The following is a 13,085-nucleotide window of genomic DNA, read 5'->3' as shown; positions in this document are numbered from 1 at the left end:
GACACTGATACAGATATACAGAGATACAGATATACAGAGACACTGATACAGATGTACAGAGATACAGATATACAGAGACACTGATACAGATATACAGATGTACAGAGACACTGATACAGATATACAGAGACACTGATATAGATGTACAGAGACACTGATATAGATGTACAGAGACACTGATATAGATGTACAGAGACACTGATACAGATGTACAGATATGTAGAAACATGATTCATCCTGATTATAGTAGTTGGTATGATGAACAGTGGCAAGTATACTAACAATAAAGATAAAATAATAAGTTCCACATCCCGTTCATATTGACAGCTGTCCGTCCCCCCTCCCCCCAGTCCCCCCTCCCCCCCCGTCCTGCAGGGGGAGGTAGTCCGAGCTTACCGCCAGGCTCCGAGGAAGGAGAGCTCCTTACAGATACAGATATACAGAGACACTGATACAGATGTACAGAGACACTGATACAGATATACAGATATACAGAGACACTGATACAGATATACAGAGACACTGATACAGATATACAGAGACACTGATACAGATATACACTGATACAGATATTCAGATATACAGAGACACTGATACAGATATACAGAGACACTGATACAGATATACACTGATACAGATATACAGAGACACTGATACAGATATACAGAGACACTGATACAGATATACAGATATGTAGAAACATGATTCATCCTGATTATAGTAGTTGGTATGATGAACAGTGGCAAGTATACTAACAATAAAGATAAAATAATAAGTTCCACATCCCAGTCATATTGACAGCTGTCCGTCCCCCCTCCCCCCCGTCCTGCAGGGGGAGGTAGTCCGAGCTTACCGCCAGGCTCCGAGGAAGGAGAGCTCCTTCTCCACGGTGACCACTGGGATGAGAGTGTTTTTCTCAGAGGGCTCCAGCGTGGTTCAGGACGTCAGTATTTACTACGGAGGAATGGGACCGACCACCGTCAGCGCCACCCAAACCTGCACAGCCATCGTCACACGGTCAGAGCGCTGGGATCATTTAGGCTCATCTGGCTTTTAGTGTCGCTGTCTTTTGGGATGGATGAGCAGTACTTTCTCTCCTTCCTGTATTCTTAGCTTTCTGCCTTCTTCTGTCTTATTTGTGTCCTGTTTCTTTCCATGTCCATCTTGATTTATTGTTTTTTTTTCCTCTTTTCTTTCCTGTTCTCTCCACTTTCCAGGTATTCTGTATGTATAGCTACGTACTTCGGAGACATTGTACCTAGTGTTTTTTGAGCGATATTAAATATAAGCACTGCGTGACACCGTGTTGCGTTCTACAAACCATTAGGGTCGTATTACGGTTTGTTGTATTGTTTTTGTGTCATGTTGTACATTTGTTCAAGACAAACTCTTGAGTCTTGAGTTGACCAGAAGGAGTGTTTCCTTCAGGCCCTGGGACGATGAGACCCTCCGCCAGGCCTACGACGTCCTCCTGGATGAGTTGGTCCTCCCTCCTTCGGCTCCGGGAGGAAAGGTGGAGTTTCGTCGCTCCCTGACTCTCAGCTTCCTCTTTAAATTTAACCTGGAGGTCCTGCAGAAACTCAAAGAAATGGTACTGATAAAACACTTACTGTGTTGGAAACTGTTCCCTCATTCACTCACTATTCCCTATAATATATACTGTGTGTGTATGTGTGTATATATATATATATAGTTTATTTAATAGTGAACTATAAAGGGAATGACCAAACCAGATTTCGGACACTAAACTGAACATTTCTATACTGTTTTCTATGCTTTTGATGCTTTTTTCTTTGCTTTTTTGCATTTTTTTTACACTTTTCACTAATATTTCTGAACATCGTAGCGTCAGGAGATGAGTTGTTTGTGTGATGGAGGCATCATGTAAACAAACCCAAACATAAATACTTCTAATACGTCCCTGAAACAAACCGAGCACTCAGGAGGAGAGTCAAAGGTTGTAAATCATATATGTTGCATGTTACATTTCCACCGGTTAGAAAGCAAAGCCCGCTCCATTTTTCCTTTTCAGTTTCCACGCGTCCTTCTGCTTCTTCTACTCCAGGAAAACACGACAGCATTGCATTGTGGTACACAGGAGTTAAATGTAGGGTAGATTGAATGTACACTCAGATTAGCTGTGCATTGTGGGTATTTTATAGTGGACCATATGGTGAATGAAATCAACTGCGGAGAATTGAAACAGCACTACAACATGGAGAACGCTCTATACAGGGAACGGTTTCCAACACAGCTATTATAACATGGTCGATCCTGCAAGATATTTGTTCCCGAGGCTTACAACAAGTTTGTGTGTGCAGAATGTGATTACAGAGGAGCTTCCTGAGACAATGCAGATCCAGCCGTTACCCAGAGAGATCCAACCCGGCCTGCAGGTGTTCCAGGTCAGAAGATCTCCTGCATTCAAAGCATCTTCACCGTTTGATAAAACACTTTTAATACCCACTGTAAAAAAACTTAAAGGGTAACCTTGTTTGGTTTTCAACTGGGACCCTATGTTCTCATGTTTTTGTGTCTAAGTGACTGATGGAAACAACAATCTTTGACATTGGTCCAGTATTAAACAAGACACAAGCTGCAATGTAAGTTATTGGGCAATTGCGCACCTTCAATTTGTCGTCCACTAAAAGTTCTGTTGTTTCCGCTGACAGACTGAGATTATTATTCTAAGTGTCTGACAACATTATGGAAATGATCCCTACAGAGATAGACCTTTTAGTTAAAGAGTAAGATCCTTTTTTTAAAGATAAAAACATCTGCTTAATTGCGATCGCTAAACCCACCAGACTCCATGGAAAGAAACAGTCATTTCAGCATTGTAAAACACACTTCACTCAAAGTCGAAACAAAATAAAACCAAAAGCCGTTTGGGTCGTCTTTCCACTTTTCCAACAATAACCACTCTGGTTTGGTTGAAATAAACAAATAATTTACAGATTTACATGTGAAAATATATACATATACAGTCAGGTCCATAAATATTGGGACAACGACACAATTCTAATCTTTTTGGCTCTATACACCACCACAATGGAGTTGAAATGAAACGAACAAGATGTGCTTTAACTGCAGACTTTCAGCTTTAATTTGAGGGTATTTACATCCAAATCAGGTGAACGGTGTAGGAATTACAACAGTTTGTATATGTGCCTCCCACTTTTTAAGGGACCAAAAGTAATGGGAGAGATTAACAATCATAAATCAAACTTTCACTTTTTAATACTTGGTTGCAAATCCTTTGCATTCTATTCCAGCCTGAAGTCTGGAAGGCATAGACATCACCAGACGCTGGGTTTCATCCCTGGTGATGCTCTGCCAGGCCTCTACTGCAACTGTCTTCAGTTCCTGCTTGTTCTTGGGGCATTTTCCCTTCAGTTTTGTCTTCAGCAAGTGAAATGCATGCTCAATCGGATTCAGGTCAGGTGATTGACTTGGCCATTGCATAACATTCCACTTCTTTCCCTTAAAAGACTCTTTGGTTGCTTTCGCAGTATGCTTCGGGTCATTGTCCATCTGCACTGTGAAGCACCGTCCAATGAGTTCTGAAGCATTTGGCTGAATATGAGCAGATAATATTGCCCGAAACACTTCAGAATTCATCCTGCTGCTTTTGTCAGCAGTCACATCATCAATAAATACAAGAGAAGCAGTTCCATTGGCAGCCATACATGCCCACGCCATGACACTACCACCACCATACTTCACTGATGAGGTGGTATGCTTTGGATCATGAGCAGTTCCTTTCCTTCTCCATACTCTTCTCTTCCCATCACTCTGGTACAAGTTGATCTTTGTCTCATCTGTCCATAGGATGTTGTTCCAGAAATGTGAAGGCTTTTTTAGATGTTGTTTGGCAAACTCTAATCTGGCCTTCCTGTTTTTGAGGCTCACCAATGGTTCACATCTTGTAGTGAACCCTCTGTATTCACTCTGGTGAAGTCTTCTCTTGATTGTTGACTTTGACACACATACACCTACCTCCTGGAGAGTGTTCTTGATCTGGCCAGCTGTTGTGAAGGGTGTTTTCTTCACCAGGGAAAGTATTCTTCGGTCATCCACCACAGTTGTTTTCCGTGGTCTTCCGGGTCTTTTGGTGTTGCCGAGCTCACCGGTGCGTTCTTTCTTTTTAAGAATGTTCCAAACAGTTGATTTGGCCACACCTAATGTTTTTACTATCTCTCTGATGGGTTTGTTTAGATTTTTCAGCCTAATGATGGCTTGCTTCACTGATAGTGACAGCTCTTTGGATCTCATATTGAGAGTTGACAGCAACAGATTCCAAATGCAAATAGCACACTTGAAATGAACTCTGGACCTTTTATCTGCTCCTTGTAAATGGGATAATGAGGGAATAACACACACCTGGCCATGGAACAGCTGAGCAGCCAATTGTCCTATTACTTTTGGTCCCTTAGAAAGTGGGAGGCACATATACAAACTGTTGTAATTCCTACACCGTTCACCTGATTTGGATGTAAATACCCTCAAATTAAAGCTGAAAGTCTGCAGTTAAAGCACATCTTGTTCGTTTCATTTCAACTCCATTGTGGTGGTGTATAGAGCCAAAAAGATTAGAATTGTGTCGATGTCCCAATATTTATGGACCTGACTGTACACACACATACACGCTAAAAGTATTGCTTTTTAAAATGGAGTCTGGTGAGTTTAGCGATTGCAACCTCTGAGTTGTTTTTTGAAAAACAGAAAGAATGTTACTCTTTTAAAAAGGTCTATCTCTGTAGGGATCCTTTCCATAATGTTGTCTGACACTTAGAATAATAATCTGAGTCTGTCAGCAGCAACAACAGAACTTTTAGTGGACGCTGACTGATGCTGAACATTAGTCCTGTAGGGTTGCATTGTAGATTGGTCTGTGTCTGCCGGTTACAGCGTTCTCACTCAATACTGGACCAATGTCAAAGATTGATGTTCTTATCAGTCACTTGCACATAAAAACAGAGAAATAGGGTTAAAAACAAACCAAAGGTACCCTCTAAAGACACATTTCTGCTCAGCAGTAAGCAGAGTTTACTTCCAGTAAATCTACTGTTGTTTCTCCCTCTTCAGCATGTGCCAAAGGACCAGAGGGACCAGGACCCGGTGGGGCGTCCCATCATGCATCGCTCTGCCATCAGCCAGGCCACAGGGGAGGCCGTGTACTGTGACGACATCCCCCGAACAGACGGAGAGCTCTTCCTGGCTCTGGTTACCAGCTCTCGGGCACACGCTAACATCACGTAAGGAGGAGAAGTATTCAGATCCTAGTAGAATTAACACCACACTGTAAAAATACTCTGTTACCAGGGTTTTTATTGGAGTATTTCAAAATCAAAACTTTAGCACACTGATACAGATATACAGACACACTGATACAGATATACAGAGACACTGATACAGATATACAGAGACACTGATACAGATATACAGAGACACTGATACAGATATACAGAGACACTGATACAGATATTCAGATATACAGAGACACTGATACAGATATACAGATATACAGAGACACTGATACAGATATACAGACACACTGATACAGAGACAGACACTAATACAGTTATACAGAGACACTGATACAGATATACAGAGACACTGATACAGAGACAGACACTGATACAGATATACAGAGACACTGATACAGATATACAGAGACACTGATACAGATATACACTGATACAGATATACAGAGACACATATACTTAAGTAGAGTACTGGAGTAAATGTACTTAGTTACATTCCAGCGCTGTGAAGGGAGGATGTTCTTTTGAACCTCTTCTGGTTTGATTCAATGTTTCTGTTATCCCACAGAGGGCTGGATGTCAGCCAGGCTCTGCGGCTTCCCGGGGTTGTCGACGTCATCACGGCCAAAGATGTTCCCGGGCAGAAAGTTCGCAAAATGTTCGGTTATGAAGAGGTGCTGCTCGCTGAGGCCGAGGTACAGCATGAGTGTGTACACACCAGTAACGTTGTTAAGCCCGATGGCAGGAGTCCTTTTTCACAGACTGATGTCGGCTGGTTACTTTATATTTAATATTATTTAATATTATACATATCTGTCTGTAACACAGAGATTAATAAAGTCTATCTATCTATCGATGTCATTGTAATGCACTTTGTGACTTTAGCTGTGAAAAAAAGGGCTTTCGTAATGTAGTGTTTTAATCACTGTTTTAATAAATAATTCTGTTCTGTTGCTGTTCTGGAAAAGTCCTTCAGTTTCCAGGTCCCGGTGGAAGCTCCGTCCGGTATAAACCCTGGTCTTGTTTAGTATTTATCTGTCCCCCTTGGGGTTTTCCTGCAGGTGTCGTGCGTCGGCCAGATGATATGTGCGGTGGTCGCTGATACGAGGGCGCACGCCAAACGAGGAGCAGCCGCCGTGAAGATTGGCTACGAAGACCTGCCGGAGCCGCTGTTCACCGTAGAGGTCGGTGGAGTCAGGCTCGCTTCTAAAGGCCGTTACACACCAAGAACCACAACTATAACTTCGGGTTTAACCTATCTAGAGAGGTTCCCGGACATGTATGCAGAGACAAAAAAGGTAGCGCTGTCGGCTCCCCAGGGACCGCTGGGAGACTTTTTTTAGTTCATAAAATGTACTCGAATCCACACATGTGGATATTACTACAGATATTCCTGTAATCGTATGCTGCAACGTCTGCTGTGATGTATTATTATCAGCTGGAGCGAGCTTGACGTCGCTGTTTGCAGAACGTTATCTTCCAGCAGTGTAAATGCTCACATCGTTCTAGTTCTTGGTGTAGACGGCCCTTTACAGTCATCACAACCGATCCAACACACGGCACTATTTTTCTGTGGATGTACACAGTCCAGCTCGTTATGGTGTGTCTCCCTGTGACAGGAAGCCAGTGAGAAGTCGTCCTTCTTTGAGCCTCAGAGGATGATTGAGAAAGGAAATGTGGCCGAAGCCTTTAAAACTGTGGATCACGTTCACGAAGGTAAAGTCGGTTTCTGTTAGGAGAAGAACATGCATGTGCTGAAACATGTCACAGGTTTCATTCAAATCCGTAAACAATTACAAGAAACTGAACCGATAATAATAATAATGTCGCTGTAGCATTCAACGTCCTGTGTGAAACAGAACCAGGCTTTTGGATCCGTGATGATGATTGTTTCCACAGGAGAGTTTCGGATGGGCGGTCAGGAGCATTTCTACATGGAGACCCAGAGCATGCTGGTAGTTCCTGTCGGCGAGGAGACAGAGTTCAACGCTTACGTCTCCACCCAGTGGCCGACAGGAACTCAGGTACTCAGAAACTCTGACGGAAATATGAACTCTGTAAATACTGGAGATACACATACCATTTGTAGCTTCCCGATACGGATTCCGTTACCTGAACTTGATGTTTCTGTCACAGAAACACAAAGCATGATGGGAGACGCAGATGTAGTCCTGTTGATATGTCCGCAGCCATGGGACTTTATTTCAGTAAAAGTGTGTCCGGTAGTGAACGGGGAGAGACTAGTAATGTTTAGATCCCATTTGAATTGAGCCATGGATTACATATCATGATGTTCGTCAGTTTAAAAGAGAATTCAGCGAGTGAAGGAAGTCTCAGTTTGTGGTAAAACTGTTGAAGTATCACTGTGAGAATGCATCATTATAAGTACCAACCATTATTGTTGTCACCGCAGGATGCAATCGCGGAGGCGTTGGGCATCCCGTCCAACAGAGTCACCTGTCACGTCAAAAGAATAGGCGGAGCTTTCGGCGGGAAAGTCGTTAAAACGGCGACGCTGGCTTGTATTACCGCTGTGGCTGCGTGGAAGTAAGTCACAATGGACTGAATTTGCATAAAGGGTAACTTCGGCTTTTTTTTTTTAACGTGGACCCTATTTCCCCATGTATTTGTGTCTAAGTGACTGATGGGTCCAGTATTGAGCGAGAATGCTGTAACCGGCAGCCGTGAACAGGACTAATGTTCAGCAGCAGTCAGCATCCACTAAGTTCTGTTTTTGCTGCAGACAGACTCAGATTATTATTCTAAGTGTCTGACAACATTACGGGATGGATCCCTACAGAGATAGACCTTTTAGTTAAAGAGGAAGATCCTTTTAGTTTAACATGAAACAGCCCCGAGATCACCATCACCAAACCCACCAGACTCCATGTAAATAATCACTACTTTTAGCGTGTACAGAGCCAACATATTATCGCATGTAAATCTGTAAACTGTGTTTATTTCAACCAAAACCAAAGTTGTGATGGTTGGAAAAGTGGGAAGATGAACCAAGACGGCTTTTGATTTTTTGATGTGAAGTTGTTTTGAATCTTGTGTTCAGGACCAATCGTGCGGTCCGCTGTGTCCTGGAGCGAGGAGAGGACATGTTAATCAGTGGAGCCCGTCACCCCGTCCTGGGAAAATACAAAGTATACAACCATACACTCTGGCTTTCATTTCAGCCAGCTTGATCAGATGATCCAACATGGCCGAGGTGTTATTGTTGTTTTTGTTTGTCAGCGAAGATGTTCAGCTACCTGATGTTTGTTTGTTGCAGGTGGGTTTCATGAATGATGGAAGGATCATGGCTGCAGATATGCAGTACTACACCAACGCTGGCAACACTGTGGATGAATCTCCTCTGGTGGGTAAAAGCGCTTTAATACCAAGTAGGGATGTTAATGATTAACCGTTCAAAACAAGCTGAAATGTAAGTTATGCGCAGCTTCAACTTTCGTCCACTAAAAGTTCTGTTGTTGCTGCTGACAGACTCAGATTATTATTCTAAGTGTCTGACAACATTATGGGATGGATCCCTACAGAGATAGACCTTTTAGTTAAAGAGGAAGATCCTTTTTTTTAAAGATATAAACATCTGCTTAACCCACCAGACTCCATGTAAATAAACTGTAATTTTATCATCGTAAAACACACTTCATTCAAAGTCGAGAGACACAAAATAAAATCATGAAAAGCCGTCTTGGTTCATCTTTCCACTGTTCCAACAATCACCACTCTGGTTTGGTTGAAATCAACACATACAGTGGCACTAATAAGTTTATGAACGCATGCTAAAGTTGACTAAAAAGAGGAATAAAAAAATCATCTATTGGAAATTGATCTTAATGCCTTAATTTAAAAAATGAGGAAAAATCCAACCTTTAAGGACACCAATTATCTTTGTGAATGAATAATGTATCATAAATAAATAAATGTTCTTCCTTAAAATACAGGGGTCATAAGTCAGTTCCCTTGGTCCCCACATCATCACATACCCTTCACCATACCCCCCCATCATCACATACCCTTCATCATACCCCCACATCATCACATACCCTTCACCATACCCCCCACATCATCACATACCCTTCACCATACCCCTCCCCATCATCACATACCCTTCACCATACCCCCACATCATCACATACCCTTCACCATACCCCCCCCATCATCACATACCCTTCACCATACCCCCCCCATCATCACATACCCTTCACCATACCCCCCCCATCATCACATACCCTTCACCATACCCCCCCATCATCACATACCCTTCACCATACCCCCCACATCATCACATACCCTTCACCATACCCCCCCATCATCACATACCCTTCACCATACCCCCACATCATCACATAGCCATCACCATACCCCCACATCATCACATACCCTTCACCATACCCCCACATCATCACATACCCTTCACCATACCCCCACATCATCACATACCCTTCACCATACCTAGAGATTAACATGGTTGTATTTCAGTTAGTCTAATAGCTGGTTTGATTTGCATTGAGAGATGATTTTATGGAAAGTACCCCATGTCAATCTCTAGGTATGGTGAAGGGTATGTGATGATGGGGGGGTATGTGATGATGTGGGGACCAAGGGAACTTTATCAGGATGCATAGTATCCTGGATCCATGAAATGGATGTGTACTGACTTATGACCCCTGTATTTTAAGGAAGAACATTTATGTATTTATGATACATTATTCATTCACAAAGATAATTGGTGTCCTTAAAGGTTGATGAGATCCGTCCAGAAATGCTTAAAGCTCTGGGTGTGGAGGGGTTGTCTTGGTTGACACGCCTCTTCAACATTGCGTGGAAGTCTGGGACGGTGCCTAAGGAGTGGCAGACCGGGGTGGTGGTTCCCCTTTTTAAAAAGGGGGACCAGAGGGTGTGTGCCAATTACAGGGGTATCACACTTCTCAGCCTCCCCGGTAAAGTCTACTCCAAGGTGCTGGAAAGGAGGGTTCGGTCGATAGTCGAATCTCAGGTTGAAGAGGAACAATGCGGATTCCGTCCTGGTCGTGGAACAACGGACCAGATCTTTACTCTCGCAAGGATCCTGGAGGGAGCCTGGGAGTATGCCCAACCAGTCTACATGTGTTTTGTGGATCTGGAGAAGGCGTATGACCGGGTGCCCCGGGAGATACTGTGGGAGGTGCTGCGGGAGTACGGGTGAGGGGGTCCCTTCTCAGGGCCATCCAATCTCTGTACGACCAAAGCGAGAGCTGTGTCCGGGTTCTCGGCAGTAAGTCGGACTCGTTTCAGGTGAGAGTTGGCCTCCGCCAGGGCTGCGCTTTGTCACCAATCCTGTTTGTAGTATTTATGGACAGGATATCGAGGCGTAGTCGGGGTGGAGAGGGGTTGCAGTTCGGTGGGCTGGGGATCTCATCGCTGCTTTTTGCAGATGATGTGGTCCTGATGGCATCATCGGCCTGTGACCTTCAGCACTCACTGGATCGGTTCGCAGCCGAGTGTGAAGCGGCTGGGATGAGGATCAGCACCTCTAAATCGGAGGCCATGGTTCTCAGCAGGAAACCGATGGAGTGCCTTCTCCAGGTAGGGAATGAGTCCTTACCCCAAGTGAAGGAGTTCAAGTACCTTGGGGGTCTTGTTCATGAGTGAGGGGACAATGGAGCGGGAGATTGGTCGGAGAATCGGCACAGCAGGTGCGGTATTACATTCAATTTATCGCACCGTTGTGACGAAAAGAGAGCTGAGCCAGAAGGCAAAGCTCTCAATCTACCGGTCAGTTTTTGTTCCTACCCTCACCTATGGTCATGAAGGCTGGGTCATGACCGAAAGAACAAGATCCAGGGTACAAGCGGCCGAAATGGGTTTCCTCAGGAGGGTAGCTGGCGTCTCCCTTAGAGATAGGGTGAGAAGCTCAGTTATCCGTGAGGAGCTCGGAGTAGAGCCGCTGCTCCTTTGCGTCGAAAGGAGCCAGTTGAGGTGGTTCGGGCATCTGGTAAGGATGCCCCCTGGGCGCCTCCCTAGGGAGGTGTTCCAGGCACGTCCAGCTGGGAGGAGGCCTCGGGGGAGACCCAGGACTAGGTGGAGGGATTATATCTCTAACCTGGCCTGGGAACGCCTCGGGATCCCCCAGTCGGAGCTGGTTAATGTGGCTCGGGAAGGGAAGTTTGGGGTCCCCTGCTGGAGCTGCTACCCCCGCGACCCGACCCCGGATAAGCGGATGAAGATGGATGGATGGATGGATAAAGGTTGGATTTTTCCTCATTTTTTTAATTAAGGCATTAAGATCAATTTCCAAAAGATGATTTTTTTATTCCTCTTTTTAGTCAACTTTAACATGCGTTCATAAACTTATTAGTGCCACTGTAGTTTACAGATTTAGGGAAAATATGCTGGCTCTATACGTTCTAAAAGTAGTTTGGTTTGGTTGGTATAGCGATAGCAATCTTGGAGCTGGTTAAACTAGAAAGGATCTTCCTCTTTAACTAAAAGGTCTATCTCTGTAGGGATCCATCCCATAATGTTGTCAGACACTGAGAATAATAATCTGAGTCTGTCAGCAGCAACAACAGAACTTTTAGTGGACGCTGATTGACGATGCCGGTCACATTGTTCTCTCTCAGTACTGGACCCATTTAAAGATCGTTTTTCCCATCAGTCACTTACACAAGCAAAAAGAAAGTATGATGTAATCATGAGTTTCCTTCTTCTTGCAGGTGGTAGATAAGATTCTGCTCCACATCGACAACGCCTACAACATCCCCAACCTGCGAGGCCGCGGGGCCGCCTGCCGGACCAACCTGCCCTCCAACACCGCCTTCAGGGGGTTCGGCGTGCCCCAGAGCATCATGGTCCTGGAGAACATGCTCAACGACGTTGCCATGGTGCTGGGACGCCCCGCAGACCAGGTGGTATTCCCCCGCCGTACACTGCACGGTTCAGCGTTGAAAAAACACTTTCATGACACTTTTTCCGATATTTTTTTTTACACTTGACGCTTTCAACGTTTTAGACTTTTTTCTTGACTTTTTCCGTCATCTTTTTGACGCTTATTTCAGATCCGGGAGATCAACATGTACCAGGGTCCGTCCGTCACCCACTATGGGTTGGAGTTCAGCCCAGAGAACCTGTGGCGCTGCTGGGACCAGTGTAAAGAAAAGAGCGACTACGCCGCGCGCCGCAGAGCCGCCGACCACTTTAACCAGGACAACCGCTGGAAGAAGAGAGGGATGGCCATCGTACCCATTAAATACGGGATCGCATTCGCAGAGAGCTTCTTAAACCAGGTCGGTGGGCTTCAGTTTCCCCACTGTTTTACTCTGGCACTGATACCAGTTTTCTGCTAGTTTCCATATTTGCACATTCTATATATCCTTTTTCATTTTTAAACTCTTTGCACATCCCTCTACTTTTTGTGTGCGTGTGTGTGTGTGTGTGTGTGCTGCGTGTGTACGTGGTACTTGTGTGAGTGTGTGTGCGTGATGCGTGTGCGCATGCTGCGCGTGTGTGCGTTTGGTGCGGGTGTGTGTGCGTGCATGCTGTGTGTGTGTCTGTGTGTGTTTGGTGCTGCGTGCATGTGTGTGTGCATGCGTGCTGCGTGTGTGTGTCTGTGTGTGTGTTTGGTGCGCGTGTGTGTGTGTGTGTGTGTGATTGTGTAGGCTGCAGCTCTGGTCCACGTCTATAAAGACGGATCTGTTCTGGTCTCTCACGGCGGGACGGAGATGGGACAGGGACTCCACACTAAAATGCAACAGGTGATAAAGCAATCTGTAAACTGAAATCTTTTATTAGCCACCTGCTCCGCCCGTTGGTCCAGAACATTCAAAT

General features: G+C 44.6%; 1 protein-coding gene across 1 annotated transcript in view; it reads left to right on the top strand.

The window, feature by feature from the left end:
- aox6 (aldehyde oxidase 6) overlaps positions 1-13,085 on the top strand; it is a 29,576-nt gene that overhangs the window by 11,517 nt on the left and 4,974 nt on the right. Inside the window, exons 14-27 of the mRNA XM_078243867.1 lie at positions 833-1,017; positions 1,429-1,591; positions 2,322-2,405; positions 5,089-5,258; positions 5,836-5,962; positions 6,329-6,451; positions 6,887-6,983; positions 7,167-7,291; positions 7,681-7,814; positions 8,329-8,416; positions 8,545-8,631; positions 11,975-12,166; positions 12,317-12,544; positions 12,917-13,012. Coding sequence (XP_078099993.1) covers positions 833-1,017; positions 1,429-1,591; positions 2,322-2,405; positions 5,089-5,258; positions 5,836-5,962; positions 6,329-6,451; positions 6,887-6,983; positions 7,167-7,291; positions 7,681-7,814; positions 8,329-8,416; positions 8,545-8,631; positions 11,975-12,166; positions 12,317-12,544; positions 12,917-13,012 — 1,899 coding nt within the window. The remainder of the gene's footprint in view (positions 1-832; positions 1,018-1,428; positions 1,592-2,321; positions 2,406-5,088; positions 5,259-5,835; positions 5,963-6,328; positions 6,452-6,886; positions 6,984-7,166; positions 7,292-7,680; positions 7,815-8,328; positions 8,417-8,544; positions 8,632-11,974; positions 12,167-12,316; positions 12,545-12,916; positions 13,013-13,085) is intronic.

Source organism: Sander vitreus, chromosome 24 (genome assembly GCF_031162955.1).
Source record: "Sander vitreus isolate 19-12246 chromosome 24, sanVit1, whole genome shotgun sequence".
NCBI lineage: Eukaryota > Metazoa > Chordata > Actinopteri > Perciformes > Percidae > Sander > Sander vitreus.
Note: the sequence above shows the minus strand (reverse complement) of the source record. Positions and strands in the feature narration are given on the sequence as shown.